At 36.6% G+C, this 26,492-nt stretch overlaps 2 protein-coding genes across 8 annotated transcripts in view; one reads left to right on the top strand and one right to left on the bottom strand.

Moving 5' to 3' along the window:
* The first annotated feature begins 134 nt into the window (after positions 1–134).
* Positions 135–11,868, top strand: LOC105676099 (lamin Dm0). Of its 2 annotated transcripts, XM_012373707.2 has the most exons (9): positions 135–823; positions 6,560–6,872; positions 7,148–7,440; positions 7,708–7,902; positions 7,977–8,202; positions 8,322–8,543; positions 8,707–8,811; positions 9,349–9,406; positions 10,311–11,868. In XM_012373707.2, exons 1-8 carry the CDS (start codon positions 378–380, stop codon positions 9,370–9,372), a joined length of 1,824 nt encoding a protein of 607 aa, XP_012229130.1. In that variant the 5' UTR covers positions 135–377; the 3' UTR covers positions 9,373–9,406; positions 10,311–11,868. The 2 variants fall into 2 exon arrangements, with proteins under 2 accessions (XP_012229130.1, XP_012229129.1); XM_012373706.2 differs by lacking the exon at positions 9,349–9,406.
* A 484-nt stretch (positions 11,869–12,352) lies between these two features.
* The window catches only part of LOC105676103 (Leucine-rich repeat activity-regulated protein at synapses), a 73,816-nt gene continuing 59,676 nt past the window's right edge, over positions 12,353–26,492 (bottom strand). For 5 of the 6 annotated variants that reach the window (XM_012373714.2, XM_012373716.2, XM_012373718.2 and 2 more), the window contains exons 3-4: positions 17,891–18,108; positions 12,353–15,060 (exon numbers count right to left, since the gene is read on the bottom strand). In XM_012373714.2, the coding sequence (XP_012229137.1) occupies positions 14,227–15,060; positions 17,891–18,108 (1,052 nt within the window). In that variant the 3' untranslated portion in view covers positions 12,353–14,226. Of the gene's footprint in view, positions 15,061–17,890; positions 18,109–19,806; positions 20,180–26,492 lie in introns of those variants that run through there. The other variant, XM_067356226.1, reaches the window with a different exon arrangement.

Below are 26,492 nucleotides of genomic sequence, written 5' to 3'. Positions count from 1 at the left end.
GAATCCTGAAATCCCGTTGGTTGATCGGACGGCGTCGTTCAAGCGTCGTTTCATCGCGAAGACCAATAGCAATTCGCCGTACATTTCTCCCGCTTAATGGCGTCACGGAACCGGCTTGTGATGTGGCGTCGTCGCAGGCGCACTAGTTCGACCGTTGGCTGCGTTGGCTAAGTAGTAGTGCGCATTTAGCTGTGAGGTGAGTGACGATCGTGAGGAAACACGCGCTCGATTTCTCACACGGGCACGCTAACGCTTTCCGGAGCGAGTTCATGATTCGTTAGATACGTGTACTGCCGCTCTGTGTCCGAGAATCTAGCCGAGAACACGTAGTTCGAACGAAACCGCAAGAAGCGCGAGACCGCGTGCAAAATTCAACCATGTCAACGAAGTCGAGCAAGAAGACCGCGGCAGCGGCCGCGGCCGCCGCCTCTACCGCCACCGTCGCCGCCTCGTCATCGTCGAGCAACATTCAATCGCCACCCCAGAGTACTTCGACGCCGATCGGCGGCCGGCGACCCGGTAGCCCGCTCAGCCCAACTTGCTACTCCCGGCTGCAGGAGAAGCAGGATCTGCAAAATCTTAACGATCGCCTGGCATGCTACATCGACAAAGTGCGTCACCTGGAGATGGAGAACTCCCGGTTGACGCGGGAGGTGCAGACCACCCAGGAGACCATCACCCGGGAGGTGTCCAACATCAAGGGTATGTACGAGCACGAGCTCTCCGACGCCCGGAAGCTGCTCGACGATACGTCCAGGGAACGCGCCAAGCTCGAGATCGACACCAAACGCCTGTGGGATGAGAAGGAGGATCTCAAGAGCAAGTAAGTTTAATAATATATATGTATGATCTATAATTTAACTTAAAACGTAATACATGATGAGTATTTTAATGTACTTCTCTATACCGTTTTATTTGTTAAATGGATAAATAAAGTAATATTTATCAGGCATAGTATTAACAGATATGCTATCAAGCTTGCAATATCTTGTCTGTCTGTCGAGGCTTATAAGTGAAGTTTCATTATAGCAGTAATATATAACGTAGACATTATCATTTTGTTTTGTGCTAAAAAATTTTGCTGTAGTTAACGAAATAATGAAGCTCGGATGTGAACACTGTGGAGCCCGAGACATTCATCTGAAAAAAGGAATAAAGGGCTTGGATTAAAAGCAGCAATGAGATGAATAAGTTTTCTAACAGAAATCAAGCAATCTCAAAGATAAGCTTGATTTAACTCGTTATGAATTATCGTTCATTACACGTAAATGAAATGTGTAACCATATATATTATGAATTATTCATATCATGAGAATTGATGTTTCTCGAAATAGCGATGATGCAAAGTTAGTTGTACTTATTATGAGTATCCATTATGTAATACGTGCAGTCACTTTTAAAGAGAAGGAATCCTAAATTGACATATTTTATTTTTATTAAAATTATTTTAATACTGATAACTGTGCAAAGAAAGTCAACATGCCGTTTTGTCTAATTTACACATCAACAAAGTGTTTACATTATCATCTGAACTTTGTGGACTATTAGTCATTCGCTTGATATTTTCGCGACTCAGTTATCTCTGTGAAACTTTAAGATAAGAGCGTCCATTTAAAAATTAAATGTAAAAATTATTTTCATATTTTCTGTGATCATAACATACATTTACGAGGAAAAGTCAACATTCGATTCCCAAATCAGTCGAACATGTTTCTGTATTGTATTTTTCCATCGACAAACAAATCGATCAAAAAATGTTTCTGTTTCTGTACTTTTCGACTTTCCTCGATGAAGATATGTTATAGCTATTTATTTTGATATATAATATTTTATGCAATAGTTTAGTATTTTATCAATTTTTTTACAAGTTGCAGAGGTATGCAGAAAACGATAACAAGGTTGAATAACAAAAAAATGGAATTAGGTCATTGCGAGAATGGAATCCTAGCAACCGGTTATAAGCGCATTGAACATTAGAACGTTAATGGATCGATACTTTTGTGTCGTCGCGTTATCAATTGCTTTATTGCATGCTGTGCAACAATAATTCCCGCCGCGATTAGTCGCGAAAAAAATTCGTCGATTAAAAGGATTATATTGATATCTGTTATATTGCCAGTCATGACGTATAAGTATAATTATACGTATATTTTTGTCGAACATGTTTGTCAACATAGCAAGGTTAAATTACTCATCAGTTTTTATAAATGATATAAATGATAAAGAACACACTTGTAGGAAGTAACAAAAGATAAACTTGCAAATATTATAATCAAAATTATAAAAGAAACATGATAATTTAGTAAAACACAAATGACACATATAATTTAGTAAATTTGACAAAAAATTTCGAGTCTACTTTTCTGAAAATTTATACCATTTGTTAAACTGAAGTGTTTCCAATAATTTCGAAAAAGATTATTAACTACAAAAAACAGAATTTACAAGTCGAAGTCAAGATAGTAAAACACAAATAAAGATATATTGCCGAGTCTAACGTTAACAATATCTCAAAAAGTTTTACGATAATGGTTTTCCGATAAATCACACTTTTAGTCAGGTTTCCATGGCGACGTTTCCTTACACTTTCCAAAACTGAACTCTAACGAATTTTTCGGATCTAAAATTTAACAAATGCATATCTAGGATGAAGAAAAGCTGTTAAAGGAAAAGAGAAATTAGCAAAGCACAGTTAGGACAGAATCGAGGAAAGTGGCGACCTTTGCGTGGGAAGGAAATGATTTTCGGCATGAGTGAGCCACTCCACGCGCACCGCGCCCGGCTCGGAGAAGCATGAACGGAGCCGGGCGGCGTGGCCGGGCTTTGTAACGTGACGTTACTACGGTTGCGTCACGTTTACTATGCGGCGATGATGTCAGCGTGGGTATATCACCTGACCTAAAAACATTGACTTTGTTTTATATAGTAGTGCATTCTATTAGTGGTTCTTAGTGGTTACTAATGGTTTACGGTCTGCTCGATCGATTTCGACCTACGTGCGAAAATGAAATACTCCTATTATACTCCCGATTTCGGATTCCTGCATTTTCGTGAGACTCAGTCGTGTCGAAAGTTCGTTAGTTTGTTAAAAATTAAAGAAACTTAAAAATGGATGCAAAAAAGAATAGAAAGTACAATAGCCTATTTAGCGATTTATTTTTCAAAAGCTTACTAGAATCGCTATTGAAAATGCAAGGAGAAAAAAAAAATTTATATTTTGATTGAATGAACACCATTTCGTTTCGTAATTATTGGGTGCGTAATAGATTGGAATTTTATTTGCGAAATTACGGTGTTTTCCGATGTACCGTTACACGTGGCCGGTGCCTCGCGGCACAACCAGTACTGCACGTTTCTCCGTAATACTCCTACTATGCTTTACTTGGGTCTTTACGAAGGGAGTGGAGGACAGCAATTTCCAGTCTTTCAAACAATTGCATCTCTTTCGAAATAACATTTGCATTTCAAATCATTTCATAAAATATTAATTGAGCACTGCGATCGGAGATGATCACGAGTCATCTGTAAAATTTTCGAGCTAAAGAATTTTTCACGATCGAGTTTTCGGTACCGATATGACAATCGCGACATTATTGGTTGCTTCTTATTATTCTATTGTGGATTCATAATATCATATTGCATTCATTATAGCGTGATTCTTTTGTTTCATTGTATTCGAGAACTGAAGATTTTTCATGAGAGGAATTGTGTCAGCAACCAAAATTACTGAGGCTACGGCCTTCATTATGCGTCAGACAACACTTAATGATGTTTTCTCCTTCCCTCTTTCTCTCTCTCTCTCTCTCTTCCTGTCGTGCTTAGCATTTACGAATTTAGTGATCCTTGGGTGTGTAAAAAAAAAATTATAGCATTTTATGAAACAAATATTTTCTGACAGCCGGAGAAGGTAAATATTTAAAATAAAAATATCTTACTGTAAACAAAATTTACATAGAATTTTTGAATGAATTTACAGCTTTTTCTCTCTTTGTATCTTTGTCAATCTTTGAATATTAAAATATTAAAAATGCTGCAAATGCAGTTTCGATAATATAAAATATCCCATGCAAAATTGTTACAGAAATTCGTTAAAGAATCTAAATTCTTCGAAAAGTCTTCGAAGCTTCTTGTTTTGCATTTTCTTGTCTCGCATTCTTCGGTGGAAAGCACTTGGATCTTTCCGAAAAAAAATATGTTTTCCAGCTTATCCGTTCTCTGGAGGTGAAAGAATTGTTATTATTCGGTGATCTAATTGCAGATGTAGGAATACGTTTGCACATTCCTCATGCACTGCGTGACAGGAATGAAAGGATGAGGCAATTTATTTCGAGGCGAATGATATCACGTTAACATTGAATTTCGAATATTGTGGACAAGCTGCGGAAGGAGCGGCGCGCGGCCTCGAGGACGCCCTCGAGTAAACGTGAAATTCTGACCGCGAATCGATCGCCGTCTGCGAAAACACTCTACGGAATCGTGGATGACATCATGTACTCGGTGTCAGCCATTTTACATCGTGGCATGTGGCCGGTGTTACACGCGAGCGCGTATAAAACCTTACCATTTTTGGAGCTGCGAGGGCCGCGTCTAGGGTCAGGAATATATACAGGGTGTCGTATAATATACTGTGGAAAGGGTCTAGCTTGCGCCTAGGCAACTTAAACATTTTAGAGTCCGCACATTTAGAAAGTGTTATTATCAGTTAAGAATTAGGAAAAATTCATATTATTTAAGACCTTACAATTAAATTAAACCTTAAAATCTTCGTTTAATTAAATTTGAATGATATTAATTTAAGTGCTAAGTATTCTACATCAAAAATTTATTTATAAAATGGACTCTCTTATCTTCATTTAAAAAATCTTTTCTACTTATATGTTTAATATAAAATGTAGCAAATAAAATTTAGCAATAAAGCGATAAGATATAATTGTAAGATAGAAACTTCACTTAAAGCTTCGATTTTTAAACATTATGCGAGCATTTATGCAACATCATTCCGCAGTTAAACTTGACATTGTAGTACATAATTGCAACGTATGTCGCTCGCTTATGCATGGCTAGATGCACATAACGTTGTAACACATCTGAAGCGTCTCGTTCGTCCCGCATTTCATTCCGATTGGCTGCGGCGGAACTAAAGGGCGACGACCATCGTCCCCTGCTAAGAAACGCATATAAACTTCGAGACTCCCTTCCTTGCTTCACAATTGTTTGGAGCAGTGGTGTTCACTGCTCCCACTGAAATCCCATTGAACGTGTGTTAACTTACAACTCTGATTCTTCTTAATGTTCAAAACTTGCCGAAATTGAAAAAAAATGAGCTTCAAACATAAATTTATGAATTTACAGATAAATACGCGCGCTTAGAGACACATTATAAAAATATAATGAAAGGTATCGAGATGATAGAAAATTTAGAAGATAAATTTCTGATTATTTTTAACACATTACAATTCACGCGCACATATTTGTGCATTTTAATAAAATAATAGCGGACTGTAATGTTAATAGCTCTGTTTAAGAATCCACCGAGATCTTCCGTGTGGTAACCGAGCGAATATTAAGACAACGAGCCTGGGCCACCATGGTAGAAAATAAAATTCTTAATGTGGGTCGTGCAACTGCTTGAAATAGAAGCACGAACTCGTGTCTCCTACCCGGCGCGCGGTTTCTTCCTCGCAATCAACGGAATGTAAATGAAACTGAATTTATCAGATTGCCTGACGCATTAGAATGTTATCTTGCAAAGCATTTGTCGCGTAGAATACGAAAGTCTCGCTAGATTCTTGCAAAGAGCAAGGATCTTGCAAAGAATTTTATCATTTTTTTATTACTTTTGCTTAATTCAAAGCTCATTTTTCAACTTAATATAAAAGGATGATTGATAACGATAAAGCAGCTAAATCAATGGTTTCTAAGGATACCGTAGTAAGGATAATAATTTCCATTCCACGAGAATAGCTATAGCATCATACTGTTTTAAGGCAGTAGGCCAAGGATAGCATGATGATGTCTATTCCGAGTATTTTATGTACAAAGAACCTTCGTGGAAATCTGACGTTTTCGATGAAACTCGCGTTCAGGCGTAACCATTTTGTCAATATTCACGAAAATTCCCTTTTTTTTTTTTATCGAAATTGCTTGAAATAATTTTTAATTTTCTATTAAAATCGGCATGATTTTTCATGCACATTAAAATCTGATGTAAATATGTGAAATTTTGAAATCATGATTAGATTAACATTTTATTTTATTATATGTTGTGCATATTTTTTGCAGAAAATATTATAAAATTGGGATTAATTGAACACATGTATTTTTTCTTTTGCTATAACGAAGCTATCGCTACACAATTGAGCACAAATTCCAGTTTGAAAACTTCCTGTGCTGGTGTGAGAGCTTACGAAAAATTTCAGCGAGAATGTAACAAGAATGTTCGCGTGAATAATTACAGCTAGTTGTTCGAAAGTATAATAGGAATTTAAAACGACACGAGTTACACTGATAAAAACACATAATTAACACATGAATGATTAACGTGTATCGTTTGTTTCAGATTGGATAAGAAGACAAAGGATATCCAGATCTTGGAACGAAATTCGATGATATTCGAGACGCGCTGCAATGATTTGCAATCACAGTTTAACCAATCGCAGGCGGAACGCAAGAAGCTCGCCGAGAGGGAGCGGGAATTGGAGAAGGAACTAGAGCGAACGAAAGCACTGCTAGATGATGCTCGTAAACACCTGGAGGAGGAGACTCTCCAGCGAATTGATCTTGAAAACAATATTCAGAGTCTCAAGGAAGATATCATTTTTAAAGATCAAGTTTATCAGCAGGAACTTTCAGAGACTCGTACGAAGCGACAAGTAAGTTATTGAACAAGCTTTTTTCAGAATCTGCGAATCAGATTTTCTTACATTTCGTCATATCGTCATAAGAATAATAATAATAATATTGCTTTGTTTTTCAGTTTTTGTAAAAATGATAACTTGTTAATTCTTAGAGATACATTCTAAATTCGTTGTGGATTGCGACTTTGGTTCCTTTATGAATAGTGAATAAAAAATGTCAAATTTTATTTAAAAAAAATGCAAATCAAAATATAAACGGTCAAAGTATAATTATTTTTGCATTATTTTAGGTTGAAATATCTGAGATTGATGGTCGTCTCACAAAGCAGTATGAGGCTAAATTGCAACAATCCCTGCAAGAATTGCGCGACCAGTATGAAGCGCAGACGCGCGCTAATCGGGAAGAGATCGAGCTTTTGTATGAGAACAAAATCAAGAACTTGGCGTCTCATGCTCAGCGTAACAGCGGAGCAGCTAGTGCGGCGGTTGAAGAACTGAGACAGACTCGTGCTAGGAACGAAGAGCTTAATTCGAGAATCTGCGATCTCGAAATGGCTAACAACTCTCTTAATGCACGCATAAGGTAATTATTTTTCATAGAATTCTCTCGTTTATAAAACAAGTTAAAGAATGAAACATGAAGATTAAAGATTATATTAAAAATGATTTCCCATGTACTTGTGGGGTTGAGTTATATAAATAACTTCCACCGCGATAGCAAACACTTATCTGAGAAACAAAAGTTATTTTTATAATTCTTAATTCGATAGATTAATTAATATTGTGTGTTTACAAACGAATATAACACTGTAATTAAATATATGAAAAATGTGAATGTATCTCTCAACAGGGATTTGGAGAATTTACGAGAAAATGATCGCGCTCGTAATGTGGAAAGTTTGACTTCATTAGAATCGGAATTGACGCGTTTGCGCGAAGAAAATGCTCACCAGCTGCAAGAATATCAAGATCTCATGGATACTAAGGTGGCGCTTGATTTGGAAATTGCGGCATATCGCAAAATGCTCGAGTCCGAAGAGGCTCGGTACGTCATTATTTACAATTCTTGCATATAAGTAATAAAAATTATGTAGTAACATTAACTTACCTTAATTACAGATTAAACATCACGCCAATGTCGTCGGGAAATCTGTCCACTGGTAGAGCAACTCCGTCCAGACATACTCCTATCAGAGGTGGCAAACGGAAACGTACACTGTTGGAGGAAAGTGAGGAGCGCAGCAGTAGCGATTATAGCGTAATCTGTACTGCCAAAGGTGACATAGAGATTACAGAAGCGGATCCTCAGGGACGATTCGTGAAACTCACCAATAAGGGCAATAAGGTGAATGTGAAATCTGAAACGTTAAAAATCTTTTGTAGCACATGTCTGACTTTGGCTTAAACTGTAATGCACACAATATCAGAAATATATTTCATATCAAATCATAATTTCTGCAACAGGAACTAAGTCTGAGTGGATGGCAAATCATTCGCAAAGCTGGCAGTCTGGAAACAATCTTCAAGTTCCATCGTACTGTAAAGCTGGATGCAGGTGCTAATCTGCTGGTATGGTCGGCTGATATCGGTGCAACACACGAGCCGCCATCCAACATTGTCATGAAGGGACAGAAATGGTTTACAGCGGACAACATGACTACAACTTTACTAAATAACGAAGGAGAAGTACGTATTATTACGATCTACACATTTAACGAAAAAATAAAATGTACATTTTGTTCAATTTTGCGCCTTATAATGTTTAATTAAATTTTGATATTTTCGATAACATAAATTCATATCGTCATGCATTTAATTAATTTAACATTGAATACAAATTTTCTCATAGGAACTTGCAACTTCTGAGCGCAAAAGGCAGCAATTAGCCACAAGTTTGTCTCGACACAGAGAAAGTTTGGGATTCCGATCAACAGAAGAGCTTCATCATCAACAGGTAAGAATGCAGTAAACGGTTTTTTTTTTATATAATGTATTACACTGTATGTTGTACGTAGTGAAATGAAAGCTTTAAACTATTTTTCGAAATAAAGACAAGTAGACGTTAGGAAGAAATGGGTATGATGATATATCAGCATTATATTTTAACTGCAGCAATATTTTGATATACTACCGACGTATGAAATTGAACTTGGCAAATTGTAGTCGTGCAACTAATTTGAAAAAGGCTGTCTTGGGAAATTAAAAGGACAATCGGAAGAATAATAAACATCGGAAGTTTTGCCTTCCGATCACGTTCTTTAAACGCTAATGAAAGAAGACAATGTGGCTATAAGTAGTACTTATCCGAAGCTTTTTAAGGCATCACAGCGGTTAACTTAACATTTATGTAAAAAGTAGTTAAATATCCAATCGGACATTATTTTTTATTTCGTTCTGGAGATTTGTTATATACAGAATAAGTGTTGCAGTTATAGACTACTAATTTTGGGGGGTAGCGTTTTCACACAACAATTCACTTCTTGTTCCATAGAGAAGATATCTCTACCCGTATTAAGGGTGAGGGCACACAACTCTGATGGGCACTTTATGTAAGTTATTTTAAAACCTATCAGATGTTCGAACATTACGTTGTCAGTAATTAATACTCTTCGCATTCATAATATAGGAATTATTTTTGCTTCATATTTTGTTGATTCTCATGCAGCACTTTGCCTTGATGTTCACCGCTTAACTAAAATTTCATGCCTTACGAGAATTAATATAATCTTTGTTAAGACTTATCATCCCATCATTTAACCACATTGTCTTTAATTACGATATATATTATTATTGTAAAATTTACGTATTATTGAATAGTATGTGCGTAGATAATATTTAAAGCTTTCTTTCGTATTTATGAGTTGAACAATTTCGATTACATATTATTTTGTCTTATTTAAATTTCGGATTTTCTGAGTACCGACACGTGAATGCGAGAAATTTACATTGATTATCATCTTCTATATTGCGTTTCAGTGGGCAAACGAATTATTTTCTCTGGTATTATATTAATTTTTTGCTTCACAGTTATTAATATACGTATGTATATGTATAATCGAGTTATCGAGTAATTTGAAGAATTGTATGCGCTTGCTTTATTTAGAATGTGAGCGATAGCAACGTTTTCAAATAACATGAATTCTGTGTATTTATGTATTATAAATTATTTCGTATTAATACAGTAATATATATAAAGCACCTTATGTGAAAAGAGAAAAGAATTAGTGTAATATTGCATTACCGAAGAGAGATGTATCTCATATTTTCATGTACACATCTTTCATGTGTGATTATAACAATGGAATTCATTAATAGTTGCTTATCTCTGTAACTAAACGAATATTTCACAGTGGATGAAGCGAATTTGGGGTCGGCGCTAGTTACTCACATATTTAATGTTCTTTTTTTTTTTTTTGTTTCTTTTGTTCATGAAATATCGTTTTTATGTTTCAGGGAGATCTGCAGGGTGATGAACGTTGCCGTATTATGTGAACATAAGTTTACCGTAAGTTTAAGTATAATTAAGTGTAATATCAAAAGATTTTAAAAGCTTGTATGATAATGATGCTTTATTCCGTGAGCGCCATTTAGAAACTGAAAGGAAAAACATCACGCCATTAATAACACAAAGAAATTAATTTAGAATTTAATAAGGTATAGAAATTTGTTTACCGGATATTCATTTTCGAGGAAAAAAGAAATGAAAAAAAAAAAAAAAACATTGCAGTTGGAACATTGTACATTTCCCTTATATTCATTGGAATTCAATGGAATATATATATATGTATGTATGTACAACAGTTTGCGTGTATGGCTGAGGGGTTTTAAGCAAAATACAATAGCACAGTTTACTTTTCCTTTTGTAGTAAGTAGGGATATACATTTGAGCTGACAGGAGTTGAACTCGAACTTAACAATTGGGTTGCATTTACAAATGCAACGTATTTCACACGATGTTGCACGATCTCTCGGCGATTATTTCACGTAATTGCCAACCGTCGGATTGCTGTTCAGCAGCTCGGTGTTGGCGTTGTTCGCTGCCAGCTGCTGCTGCTGCTGCTGCTGCTGCTGCTGCTGCTGCTTCCTGCGCCGCCTGCGGTTCCGTTTGTGCATGCAGAACAACGTGGCGAAGAGGAACACCGAGAAGCATGAGACTACCAGTATCCACGCCGACCGGGCCTTCTCGGTTTCTACCTTCTGCCGAACGATGGCCGAGCACTTGTTGTACAGCTCATATGTCCGATTGCTGAATTTGGACATTGATGTGATTGCGCGGTCGTTGGTCGCGGTGCATTTGACAAAGTCGGAGTTTACGTTGATCTCGCGTTCCTTCAACTAGGCGTTCAATGTCTGGCACTCGCAATTGTCGCCGTTAAATACGTCGTGTGAAATACGTTGCATTTACAAATGCAACTTATTTACATCACGGACAACCCAATTGTTAAGTTTGATTTGAACTCCTGTCAGTTCAAATACATATCCCTACTTATTACAGAAAGAAAAGTAAACTGTGCTATTGTATTTTGCTTAAACCCACAGCCATACACACAACGATCATGGAGTATAGACGAATTTCAGTGGCGCACTTGCACTCAGCAAACTTCCATTATTGCGTGCTGTGTACAAGTTCATGTTTACCACCGTTGATACTTTCGTCTGTACTCTCTCTCTCTCTCTCTCCCTCACATTCTCTCTCTCTCTCTCTCTCTCTCTCTCTCTCTCTCTCTAAATTGTAACACTGGACTATTAAGAGTTTCGAGTCTATCTTGTAATGATTAATAATTTCTTAATTTATAATAACTTACGTTTATATTCGTTTATATTTTGTTCAATGGAAAACATTTAATTGAGCGGTTAGATCAGCAATATTTGCTTTTTTAACCACGACAATATGGGACTGTGGGAAAGCTTATGTGAATTACGAATTAGTCCGTTAATATTTTCAATGTCAATTAATTTTGTAATAAAATGCATCTGCTTAAAAATATATCCCATTTTGGCAATAAAACTACGTCTTGTGTGTTTTAATAATTACACAAAAATATTTAAAATTTTGCACATTACCTTCAGAAAACACAGATTATGCAATGTGCGAAAATTTTCTAAGAATTAGATACAATTATCAAGGGAGTATAATTAAAATTTATTTAATTAAATTAATTTAAAAAATCGACGAAATAAATTCGGAAGCTCAATTATTTCAATTCCAGTTGAGTTCTAATTAGAAAAACACGATTTGGCAGAGCCAATTAAAGTTTGAAATTGTATAACCATTGTGTTTCCTGAATATGGATTTTACATAATTGAATAAAAGAAATTGAAAATATATATGTGAAAATAATATGTGATTTTTAAATGACTGAGTATACTTTCATATTGAATTTTTCAGTATATTTAGGTATACTATCACCTTACAGTACATAAACATCAACTTAGATATATAAAAAGTTTTTTATCAAACAGACCTGTTAAAAAGAGTGTCAAAGTCATCAAAATCTCGTTGAAAACGATTTATTAGATCCCATTTTTATTAATATCTTTGTACACACAGTACATAATATATAAAGGTTTTACCTATTAAAAAGTAATATGGAAATTAGTATAAAAATTGTTGGACATATCGTAATGCTCACGTCATGTATATTTATTACAATATTATTTCGACGACACGGTTGTGTATACGATAAAATCATGATTTCCTTTCTCCGCACTTATGTGAAATAAATACGTAAGTATTAGGAACTAAATGTGGTGACGATCATATCCTTTTAACTCTGAAAAGGAATTGCATCATTATGTATAACTTAATTATTTATCTTTCAGCAGAGGTATGTGTAAAAATTCATGTTAATATATATACATATTTATGCAACGGAAATGCTTTAAAAACGAAAAGAAAAAAAATATTGACTTTCCATGCATTTCCATAATAATTAAGTTCACGTTACGAGACTAAACTATGAAAAGAAGCTACTTTCCTGCTGAATGGACACTCAGCGACTTAGCTTGCATCACTTTAAACTTCCAAAAATTAAATGCTTACGTATTGTTATGATGACATGTACATGTCAGCATAACAATACGTAAGCATTTAATTTTTGGAAGTTTAAAGTGACGCTCATACATGTATCATTAGACATGCATCATTATATGTAAATAAGCACACATAAAGTACTTACTTATCTAATTGCTTAAGAAATAAATAAAAGCGTCTTACAAAATTGTAAAGTAAGAAAAGAAAGTGCTCAGAGCTGAAAAATAAAACTGTTAACAATTGTTCGCACTGTTGTACTTGGACGAAAAAAATACGCTTTGGCGTCGCAAAATCCTGTGAAGGAAAATTCTTCTTAAGTACCGTAAACCGTACAATAAATGCACCTTTCGCATCGCTATAACATCGACAAAAGCACGCGACGACAATGAAAGCGATCGGCTATGAGATTCTCATTTCCGACTAGCGTCGGAATCACAATCGGCAACCGTCGCAGAGTATATTGATACAACTCGAAACACGCAGAGTCTTTGAAAATTCGTCACGTTCACATAGATTTTATATGCATATATCGTAACCATTATATATGAACACAATATAGAACATTTACACATTTTATAAGTTAACGCATTTATATCTTATAAGTACAATAATCTTCTTATAATTTTCGCAAAGTTGCCCTTCTCTATGGATTACTTTCGACGACTGTTTCTCCCGCTTAGCAATCTCGTCTTAAATAATTAAGGCGTTATCTATCTTGAAAAATTAACGATGTTCAAAGTATCTGACAGACCTGTTGGTGTTTATTGAGAGTTTAATCGGATATATCAAACACACACACACACAGATACGTGCCCAAGTATTATTTGTATCTGATTATCAATTCATCGCAACGTTTAATAAACGTGGGATTATTGCTCACATGTTTTGAAAGATATTACAAGTTTTGAGAAAAATATTGAAAATTGGCAGTTGCTCCAATAGCATGTGAGCAATAATCCCACGTTTATTGAACGTTGCGATGAATTGATGATCAAATACAAATTGATACTTGGGTATCAATCAATAGCACGTATCTGTTGATATATCCGATTAAACTCTTTGACTCAGGCGACTAAACTCTCAATAAACATCAACAGGTCGCACTGTCAGATACCTTAAACATCGTTAATTTTTCAAGATAACGCCTTAATTATTTAAGACGAGATTTTGCAAAGCGGGAGAAACAGCCATCGAAAGTAATTCATAGAGAAGGGCAACTTTGCGAAGATTATAAGAAGATAACGCCTAACTCGCCGGGTCGTGTAAAACTTTGCTCAGCGTCGCCGCAGGATCCTCCGCAACTTTCGCCTGTTGCACGATCTTTCGGCGATTATTTCACGAATTGCCAACTGTCAAATTGCTGTTCAGCAGCTCGGTGTTGGCGTTGTTCGCTGCCAGCTGCTGCTGCTCCTTCTGCTTCTTGCGCCGCCTGCGGTTCCGTTTGTGCACGCAGAACAACGCGACGAAGACCACGAAGAGGAACACCGAGACGCATGAGACTACCAGTATCCACACCGATCGGGCCTTCTCGGTTTCTACCTTCTGCTGGATGATGACCGAGCACGTGTTGTACAGCTCGTATGTCCGATTGCTGAATTGGACGTTGATGATTGCACAGTCGTTGGTCGCGGCGCACTTGACAAAGTCCGAGTTTACGTTGATCTTGCGTTCCTTCAACCAGGCGGTCATTGTCTGGCACTCGCAATTACCGTCGTTAAATCGAATTGGATTTCTGGACAGATCGAGCGCTTTTAAGGAGCAAAACGGTGCCAGGTCCTCGGTACTGACCGTGGTGATGACGTTGTCGGACAGATTGAGAGTTTGGAGGGTCGGTATAAAGCCGATATTCGGAATCTTTGTGAGCTTATTCTTCGTCAGTTGTAGCATCTTGAGAGGCGAGTTCACTTCCATCTTGAACACGGAGTCGGTGAGTTTGTTGTTACCGAGGTAGAGCGTGCGGAGATGCGGCAATTGAAAAAGGCTTTTCGGCACTTCGTCACAACCGTTCTTCGAGAGATCCAATACCTCGAGATAGTGTTGATTACGAAAAGCCGCTTCTTCAATGTTCTGGATAAAATTGTCACCCAAGTAGAGATAAACTAAGCTCTTGAAAGGCGCCAGAGTGTCGTTTCTCAAATCCCTCAGTCGATTCACGGTAATATCCAGCACCTAAGTAGAAGAAGAATATGTTTCCCGACAACACGTACGTACAATATATATAATATAGAGATCATAGAAAATGGAACGTAAGCTTTTAAAGAAATATTTGTAAAATATATATGTGAGCTTGTGACAAACCATTAAATTGAATTGGTGAATATTTCAATACTATATATAGATTAATATTGCATTCGGTAATTGATACATTAATTTATAATTACAATATTACTAATGAAAAACAAATATTATGCACGAATATTGTGCAAAAACATCTTGATATCGTACAATTCGCATTTTCGAAGGCATGCAGTGTATTATTAACAGAGTACTTAATCAGATTTCTGTCAGCAAAAACATTTCTGAATGAATAATGAATTCCGTTGAACGGAAAGGAGACGGGATTTATCAATGAGATCTTTGTTTCCGTAAAGATGCGCTTGTCAGATTGGCGGGCCGGCGAGAAGAATTAATAGTGCAGCTAACTCAATAATGCAAGGACGCAAAATATTAGGACAAGGAAAAATAATTTCTTTGACACGCCCTTTTGATACGTAAATGCGATGAAGAAATATGGCAGGAGATTTAAGTACCTTTTATTTATTATATATTAATTTAATAAAGCTCACACGATTGCCCGAATAGTCTCGTGACGTGAGAATCGTGAAAATTTAATCTCCAAGATTTATAATTATCGATGTTAATTATTTGAAATTAAATGAAAAGAAAAATTACAGTAAAATAATTAAAATACAAATTGAATTGAAAATATAAATTATCTATATGTCACTAAAATATTTCTTTTATCAGAACCTTCCAAAGTTCAATCATTTATAAATTAAATCTTGTATTTGAATATTTATCACTGTTCTTGATTTGCTTCATAAAATATTTTGTAGAATTAAGGACACTATGCTTTGGTCACGCTGACTGCATTGAACAGTTCACGTACGTGCACAAACACATTTTGAAATTAGTGTTTCTCATATTTCTGTGAATGCTTCTGTTACAATTTGTAGATGAACCAGCTTTGTCCATTGAATGTATAAACAGCTCTTTGTAAGCATGTTAATTCATACATGTGTAAATGTGATTGCTCTTCACGTGCTAGCATTTATATATAAATTCTCGTAAGCATGATATTATAAATTAATGGCATGATACTCTCATCAATGTAGAGATGAAAAAATGTAATGCCGTATTCTTTGACGTATTATCGATTTTCTCTTTATAAAAATTTGATTTGCGATATGATTCGCCTGCTTCAAAGAAAATCTATCAAAGTGAACTTAAGTAGATAGAAAAATAAAATTCTTTATATATCCGCGCTTAAAGATCCTTGTAAGGATTTTATAAATATTTCTATTGCAAGAGAAATCATTTTTCATCGCGAGAGGTGCCTGTTAAAGAAACATCAATTACGAATTGCTCAAAAGAATATTGATGGATGAGCGATGAAAATTTATCGCCTTCGAATTCCCGCCGGGACATGGCGTGTACAAGATCAAATACTGGAGTATTGGCAATATCTCTGCGCGGCTAAAATTTCTCAAGTGTATTGCGGAACGCATCCATCCTCGTGACCCTGGACAACCCAATCTCCGGATTTAGCATGTCTGGAGTTTTGCCTGGGATTCATCGGGGCAAGTTTACCAAAGTACCCAAGTACAGTTGCAGACGCACCGGGATTTGCGGGATGGGGTTGTATCGGACGGGCGGTTAAATAAAAAAAAAGGAAAAACAAAACAGACGGTTGGAAAATGTGTTTCACAAAGGGCTGGAAAGATTTAAGCTCTGGGGAGATGCACATGCGAAATAATACGGGAATATTTTGCTATAATGGAACTTCCTCAATTATAAAAGTTTATCACGCGGTTGACACCGCAAAAATAATCGAAAATGATTAATTATTAGCCACAAGATCTGGGAAACGTCGCCGTTGATAATAGATGAATTGCAGAAGCGAAGACGCGCAAAGATAGATTCATCATCATTTTACTGTTACACAAAGTCATCAAATGTATGCTTTGCTGAGAAAGAAGTAACATTAGGAATAAAATAATAATCAACAAAAATGCTCGCGAGAGAAGGTATCAACAAGTATAAAATTTATTGCCGACATTGATAAAGCGTAACTCCTGTAATGTTATTATGAAGTGCGCGTTGTAAAGCAGCGCACGCGTTAACCCGCCGGGACATCAATCCGTCTCGCAGCCAGCCTTGCGCATCCCTCGTGAAGCGAAGATTGCTAGATTTATCCTTTTGGCGGAAATAATGCGGAATAAATGAAGAGTAAGGAGTAGCCTGTGTACAATAATTAACTACCAATTTTTTTCACTTTATATGTGATCTCTTTAATAAGATAATAAACGATAAGCGTTAAAATAATAAGAGCATGACAATTGCGGAAAAAATATGTTCTCTTCAACTATAAATCCTTCCAAATAATTTTCTGAGAAAAAGGCAAAAAGAGCCGTTGCTAGTTCTTCGCGCAAAAATTACATTCATATTATAAATTTACAATGACAAACGTGTCTGCCTATGTTAGGCCTTCTTCATTGTGTCATTACAAAATAAAAAAAAAACATAATAAATGGTATCTCAAGTGTCGAAGCGTCTGGCAAACAAATAAAAGATTTTAATTGCTATAATTTTCAGGACTTATAAACTTATTATCATAAATCTTTACTCTACTTTATAGGAATAGTTGCGGATAATGAAAGGGGAATATTCGATGTAGAAGATAAAGTACGGCGATTCAGTAGCATCAGAAATGTGTATTGTAATTTAAAACGTCAGAATAAATGTAACAAATTCATTAACATTTTTAACGAAAGCTTACCTGTACGTCCTTATTCAGATTAAACGGGATGTTATCCAGTTCCATCTTGGAGCACTGCGCCTCGAGCATCGAATAGACTTTGCTGTAGGTGCATTTCTTTATCAGGACTGGGTTCCGGTCCACAATTTGAAGAACTCCACGCATGTCTGGAGGCAGGACATCCACGGCCACGACGAAGCCCAGTAACAGAAACCCATTAAAGAGAAGGATGCTCATGTCTGTAACAGAGTCAGCGAAAACGTACGTTTAAACTTTGGCCCGAATCGATCCACGATCGGAAAACTAATCGCTTCCGAATGCACGGGGTGGATAGAACATTCGGGGTTGATTTTTGCAACGACAATCGTCAATCGTGGCGTATCATTTATTATATATTTGCGTGTCGCAAGAAATTATTTTAACGCCGGCATTTTCACACCAGCGTTGGGAATATTTTTTTTACAACTCTTATCTCCGCTCCGACGAGGCTGGCCATTTTAATTTGAAAGATCCGCTCTTATAAGAGAGCGAGGGTCTTCTTTTAACTGCTTTAAGGCAGTTAAAGGAAGTTGATTAGCAGCACGGTGAGATAGTTTTAAAAAAATTTGTGGAAACTTTTCCAATCACCTTCGAGCTATCTCCGTAATTCGTCCATTTACCTGCAAAACTCCAGTATTTCCGTAGCCTAATTAACCACCGTTTGAGAGAGTGAGAGAGAGAGAGAGAGAGAGAGAGAAAGAGAGAGAGAGAAAAAAGAGAAGAAAAATAAAATAAGGAAAAAAAATACCTCTGTGAACTGCGCCAAAGCTTCAGCTTCCGGCGCTCTTACATCTATTCGCGTTTGTCCGCTGAATGCTTTCTACATCAAGAGAGTGATTATTATAGTTCCAATAAATCGTTTCCGGTCGGGATCGATCGAGCGAGCGCGAACAAACATTTTCAGCGGTGCACCCATTACGGTATGCACCGAACCCGATGTCGTCAACAAAGTGTAATTGCGAGCGCTGACCTCTTATAGCCGGTTAAGTCGTCAGTGGAAATAGCTAGCCGACAATTCGGTCCGCTGCCGCTTACCGCCGGGGAAGTAATTTCCAGGTGGCGATTCCGACCTCGCGCGCACGGGTGGGGGAGAGAAAATTTCAGCTGCGTAAATTTTCGGACTTTGACGCCGAAGCGGAGTGAAATTAACGCGGCGGGGGCGGCGCAGGGTGGCGCAAAAGTTAACAGGCGAAAGTTAACAAGACTCCTCCCGTCTATTTCGCCGCGGTCATTTCTCGCCCCCGTTGTTGTAAAAGCGCAAAATTCGCACGCTGCGCCGAAGAGAGAAACGGGTGCCGCGAAAATGCCCCGCCCCGCCAGTAATCGCGTTTGTCACAAATTTCTCTCATAATAGATGTCATGTTATGTTTCACAGGGCGGGGAGATTAGGGACCTCAAAACATTTACCCTTTTGTGCTTGTAGCTGAGAGATTGCATCCGTAATAACCGCTTAAAATATCTTCAATGGAGTGAAACATAGTTAAAATGCGAGTTCGCAATCTTTGAGAGGATTCGGATATTAAATCCATGCCGTTGCACTTCACGGAAGACAATCTCGAATGCCTTGTAATCGCGAACTTTTAGATGTGTTTGTAAACTCGCTCGTAAAAAAATTATAAAACATCAAGCGCAATCTTGTTCAATACGATCAATGTGCGCAAAAATGTGTGATTCAAATATTCGAGATGATCTCATGCAATCAATGCATTCGTGTTCTCGCGTTCATCAGTTTCTCAATTCTATATTGTAACGACCTAGTCGGAAAATTATGTGGAAAATGGAGATGAATTATTTTTAGTAATAATTTGCAAAATAATAATTAGTAATCTAATAATTTGCAAAATAAGGAAAAGATAGAACGAGAGAGAGAGAGAGAGAGAGAGAGAAAGAGAGAGTACCTTTCGTTATGTTCATGATGTCGAAACTAGTCTTCGAGGTGAACCGCGTTTCTGGATTCTCTATTTCCACGTCTGTTCTTAATGAGATACCAAACTCGCAGACAAGCGAGATTAGCTTGTATACAATTCCGTTTTCAGACGAGATTTCCTCTCATAACTCTAATGATTCGAGTTCATCGACTACCTTTGGTTCTTCGAGTCAGCTTTCTTTCTCCAATTTTCTTCTAAATTTGCCGGTCTTCGCGGAACCACGGCTCGAGCTCTAACTAAAATTACCTTCCCTACTTTTGCCACCTGTTTCCTGATTCCCTCCCACCTCCTCTGTCATTATCTCTATCTTCTCCGTTTCTCTTCCTTCCTCTCCCACTCTTCCTCTCAACGTCCGGATCGTCCTACATAATAATATTATGTAGGAGTTTTTAAATTCCTCTCATTTCGTATATATGTATATGTTCGTATATATGTATATGTTCATCCTTATTGTAATGTGTTGCTCTGCTCGTTAACGGCAGCGGCCGTTAAGATCGCTGGTAATGTTTTTCTTTTAAACGAGAGCGAAGCGTTTTCGGCGCTTCGCCTATAAAACGGGTGTCACACAGAGTCGGGCGCGAGTGAATAAGAACAGAGAATCGCCTGTGAGATAGCGAAAAGTGAGATAGATAAATCGTATTGCGAGTCATAGCGAGCGTTGTATACAAGTGGAGAACATTATTCATTTTATTTTTTTGTACTTATTGAACCGAATTATAACTTTTAATTCTTTAAAAGTGTGTGATCTCTGGCCTGCATTTTATCCCTACGATTATATTATTTTTTATTATTATTATATTCTATTTTAAGATTTTATCACAGGAATCGCCCGTCGTGCGACATCTCGTATATCGAGCTTGAAAATTTCGCCGTTCTTCGCCTGCTGCTAACAAGCCACTTTGCGAAGTGCGGCTATTGCGGATTTTTATCGTGGGATTTATTGCGCATTTCGATGAGATAAAAATTTCATAGCGCTCTACTTGCTATCCTGAGAGCCCGATATTATAGCGGAAACTGCATCTCAACCATAATTAAAATTAAATTGCAGTTAGCTAAGACGAAAGTGCTCTCTTCGCCAAAAGCTTAATAGCATTGCGTAGGATGCAGCGGCGAACTGGAGGAAGGAAGATGATGCGCCTGCAACTCGCCGCTTGTATAAAGGACGACGGCGACGAGGTCTTCGCCGACTTCCGTACATCTCACGCTCATTTGCCCGCATTCGAAAACGTTATTAATACAAATTGGAACGGCAGAGAGAGAGAGAGAGAGAGAGAGAGAGAGAGAGAGAGAAAGTCTCTCTTTACAGAATTCTCTCGCTGAGCCTTCCTCCCCAATACAACATCTTGATAATCAAACTTACTTCTTTGAGAGCTGCGATATCTCGCTCTCTCCTCGCTCTTCATTCATTTTACCAAGTAAAGTGGAAAGAATTATAAATCTATTAAATTCTGAAATTATCAGATGATATTACTTACGGGATATTTTCTGTTTGGTCGACCATCTATGAATTACACAGAATAATTGTATAACATTTTGCAAAACTAAATTAATAACGAGTATTAACACACTTTGATTTTCTTTTGTTTCGCGTTTCTTTACGATAAATCTTACATTCGTATTGAAAGAAAATAGTGCATGTTGTTTCAACTAATGTTTACGCAAGATGCTAAATATTTGCTATATATATGTATATGTATATACTTATCTACTTTTTCAAAGTGCTTTCGAATAACATCGAGAAATATGAAGAGCTACTTTTGAGATATTAAAGCATTCCTTTTCATCAAATATTTCTGTTGGCAGTTGGCAGATACTTCCTTTTCGAGAGCTTGATAACAATATTGGTATAATATCACTAGAAAGCGCTTAAAAGTTTTCGAAAGCTTTTTACCCGATCATACAGTGATACCTTGTATTACTATGTTAAAGAACTGAAAATGCGGAATGTTCCATTTACGAATTGTTATAAAGCGTTATTTATGACTAAATACGTCTGGATATTAATTTGTTGTTTTGCATTCACGTTTAATGATCTGTAAAAGCAATAAATAATATATCCACAACGGTAATACATTTCACGCTGGTAGTGTTACGAGCGCTTTCATTTCAGTCCGCAGGTAGAGAGCAAATATGATTTAAAAGTACATTCTGCAATATAAATGGAGGATATATCTCGTTAAATCACGGGACAAGAGTCGAAATGACCGAATTGAATGTAATATCGCGGAACTAAAAATATCTGAAACGTTTCGCTACACGGAAATTAGCAAATATCGCTTTTTAATTCTCATTTGACCGAGTTGCTTGCGATAAAAACCAATTAAAAATGTAAAATAAGCGGAAAACGATTAATTTATAAAATAAGATAGTGTAACTCGGAAAATATACCAATCTAGCACCGAACACTGAAAAAATTAAATCCCATCCTTTCTGCCATTTAATTGCTCTTTTTAATTATTTTAATTTATTATTTATTTATTACGCCTTTTCAAACCAGTCGCCTAAAAAAAAAAAAATTTATTTCGGAGATAAGGAAAGCTACTCGAGAAATAAATAATTGAATAATTGAAGTAATTAGTTTACAAATTTGCCAATTTCGTACTTTTGTCGATACCGTGAGATTCGAAACTTGATTCCACCGACAATAAAGCAGCGTAGCGCACACCGACGTTCTGCTGGAAACTTATTTCCGGTGCGTACGCTGCTGGGGGAAACAGAAGAAGAGAATCCGTTTACAAGACCGTGATTCACAACCCGTGCAGTTTGCAAGTTTTGAAAGAAGACGACACGGTGTTTATTGTGCCAAGATCTGATGAACTGCAGAGATGGTAGCGAGTTTCAACCGACCTACGTTGCTTATCGACGGTTGTGACTTCGTATATCTTGCTGTTGATATTCGTACGACGAAATGGATCGGGTTTATGCGGAGCGCTCGTGTAACACAAGCACCAAGTTTCGAACAGTTGTAAAATAGACACATATATGCAAAACAAATGTCCTAATTCGACAGTGAAAGAAAAAAACAACGAGATTGAAAGAAAGTTTATTTATAAAATTTAACCGAAAGATATATTTATAACATTGATATTAAAATAAATGATTGGCAAATATTATTAATGTTTACACATTTTGTAATTTATTTAGACATTTTTATTCAATTTTCTGAAAAGTTAATTTTAAACTGATAATATTTATAGATATCTTTCACAATTTTTGAATTATTATTTTAGAAACCGAAAAAGAGATGTCATTATCCTTGGACATTTTTAAACTAAAACGTCAGAGATTCGCTATAAAACAGAAGCTGAATAAAACTGTTCTGTAAAAAAGAAAGTCGGGCTAAGATATCTCTGATTTATGGCAGCGAACATACATATATCAAGCTTCACTGCATAAGTAATCACGTTTCATATTTAAAGTCTTTTAAATCTTTTCGTCAAAAAGGAAATTCGCCGTAATAAGACTAAAAATCCAAAGAAAGACAAACGAGACGCACAACTGACGTCGCAAAAAATATTTTAGCGGATAAAAAAGAGAAGAAAGAGAAAGAGACGCTCTTATTCGTTCTCTTTAGTCCCGCCAAGTAATCAGGACGAAGCGACATGAAATTTTCATTTACATCCTAATTAGATCCAATTAGTACCTCTCTCTAACTCAGTTTTCAGCGTGATATTTTTCCGCCGGAAGTGGTAACCGCTGATTTTAGCAGCGACCCCGTCGCGACGCGGTACCGCTGCCTATTTGCCGGCGTTTTATGAGATTTTCGCGGCTCAAGAAGCGAACTCAAAATAGCCTGTGTTATCGGCACGGTGCATGCGGCACAACATTACGCGATATACAGCAACAGGTCTGCGCAATGTTACGAAAAGCGGGTTTGGTCGGTCGGTCGGTCGGTTGGTTAGCAATACAACAGCAAGAGTGTTGGACACGTTTATTTGCGATGGCTTCGATTGGCGGAATCGCCCGGAGCTAATTAATTTGCTCAGTTGTTCCGATAAGTGTGTCTATTCGTGATCTAACTCAATCGATCCATGCCGGGAGCATTGATATTCTCGGTTACTGAAAACGGCGGTCTTTCATCCTGTGTGAAGAATTCTATTTCAGTGGACAAATGTACGTTCGATTGACGTTGTGGATAACAAAGAGGAAGACTTAATCTTCAACTGACGAAATATTCGATAAAACCGACTTCCTCTTTCAGATTTCATCAGATACGTCTATATTTTAGACTGTTTTTGAATGGCATAATAATAATTTTTATTGATCTTTTGGAGAAAAATACAAGAAGAAATATTGCATTCAATTGAATTCTAATTTTGTATAAGCAAGAATTGAAAAAAGCAAAACTAAAGCGTCGAGACGGGGACGATATAGCTTATTAAAGATTAATATATGTTTGTGATGCATTGCTGCTTCATTTCTAGTGCAAACACATTGTTTATGAGCATATAGTATACTCAATATAAAATCTACATATTGGAGTATCGCGGCTGCAATTTATGGATGATATTTTGTGATGCAAGCTATTTCACATTACTTTTAATAGAATTATACATGAAAGAGAAACAAAAATGTTTTCTTTGTTACCCTTTTTATTATTTGGATTTTTTATTTATATTTAAAAGCCGATAAAAGATGATTACAGAGTTTAGTAGAATTGAAATAATTCGGCAGGTGAAAAAGCAAGTGTTACAAATATCAATTTTCTTGACACTTCATCAACCGACAAACAAAATCGTCGAATGCAAATTTAAAAATTGGTTTAATCGGAATTTTGCAAAGAATTCCCAAACAGGTTATGGACAATTCATGAAAAATTCAGATTTTCCCCTTAATAAATAAAGGCATTGAAAGCTAACTCTTTATTGCAGCAGTGTCCAATATCGTTCGCCACTCGCCACATGTGGCGAATAGGTTATTGTATAGCACTATATTCTACCGAACGAAACAAACGACCGTATTGTACGCCGGTATCTATAGGCAAAGCCCATTTAATCGATGCATATCTATCCTTCCATAACAAAGCTTAATTAATTTTAATGCTGTAATCGTCGGTCGCGTAACTGCAAATTGCCCGATTAATCCTCTTTTCGTCGATTTATATTTTTGCGGCTTGTTTTCACATTTCACGTACACTACGTTATGTTACCTTCAGCCCGGTAATTTTTTATGGCATACTGGCATATTTATCGCGTAATATTTTTTTCAGCATTACAAACCATCTTTGAATTTTTCCGATACATTTAACAAAATTATCGAAAGTGCATCGCGGATAAAAGCACAATTCAACGCCATCATTATCAATTTGCGCATACACAGTGTTTTACGTAAAGTGTGCAAAAAGAATCTCAAATCCGCGTTTTATTTAAAAACTGTGATTCAAATTCTACTTACAGTCAATCGTTGTTTTATTAAGTCCATATCATGCGTGTTTTTTTTTTCGCAACTAGCGTGCCAAACGGCAAATGCAATTCGCAAACAGCGAGATGCATACTATTGCAATTTTCCTCGAATCGCCTCAAACGCTATCGTGCGCAGTCTGTTAAATCAATATAAAGGCAGTATTCGGACGTGCAATGCTCGCGTTTTTATCAAAAAAAAAAAAAAGGATGGACCTTCCTTGGATCCTCTCGATAAAAGATCAATGAACGACTGACGAGATTCGACAAACGAAAATGTAATTAATAATGAAATCAGAACTGACCCACATTTCAAACGTATAATATTACCTCTTCATTCTTCAATATAGTTCGTGTACGCAATCTGCCATTAAATTCAATGTGAGAGTTCAATTGAAATTGTCAAATTCGTTTATAATTTATTACGATGTATTTTTCTTAGATTTTTCTTTCGAATAAAAAAATGCTTAGTTGAATAAAATATAGAGCGAAAAAAATTACAGTCGCAATGACAGTGCAATCATCGATAATTAAAGTGACTATCGATAATCCTACGATGCGAAAATTTCGTCGTCACGGTTAAATGATTTGTCGATGGTAAAAAACGGGAGATTGTAAAAAGCAAGCGGAGATCAAAATGGAAATGCGTCCGCGCTAATTTAACGACAGCACCACCAATAACGTTTAATTTTTATGGACCGGATGTAGCTTTCACTTCAAACGTAATACAAATTGGACGACGTTTTCTGCGGACACAAAATAGCGAGATATGAATTGATGGCTTTTAAAACGGACGATATGAAAAGCGCTTGATAGAGCAAAGAATCGAAATTCCTACAATTTTTTTCATCGAGTAACAATCCGAGGAGGAAAAAAAAACACGTAGACCGCGCTGCTACCACAACGACGTTTAATAACGAATTCTTCAGCTAATTTGAGATCAATTGTTCCAGAATAAGCACATCGCAATATTTCTAAAAGAAACAAAAGGACCTTCTTTCTCGCGAGTCAAGTTTAAGAATACAGCTTTAGTTGAACATTTCTTTCGAGTTCTTAAAAGTTAAACAAAATGAAATATCTTTTTAACTATGCATCGAGTTAAGAGATTTTGTTTAATTGGGTTCTCTATTTAACTTGAGCCGAGCAATACGGTTGCCTATTTGCATCCTCGAAACGCCATCCGTCGCCTATAAAACTTCTTCTATTTTAATCGGCTGCAGCGAGGAAAACTATTTGTGCCTCGACGTTCCGACTGAG

Source organism: Linepithema humile, chromosome 5 (assembly GCF_040581485.1).
Source record: "Linepithema humile isolate Giens D197 chromosome 5, Lhum_UNIL_v1.0, whole genome shotgun sequence".
NCBI classification, from domain to species: domain Eukaryota; kingdom Metazoa; phylum Arthropoda; class Insecta; order Hymenoptera; family Formicidae; genus Linepithema; species Linepithema humile.
Note: the sequence above shows the minus strand (reverse complement) of the source record. Positions and strands in the feature narration are given on the sequence as shown.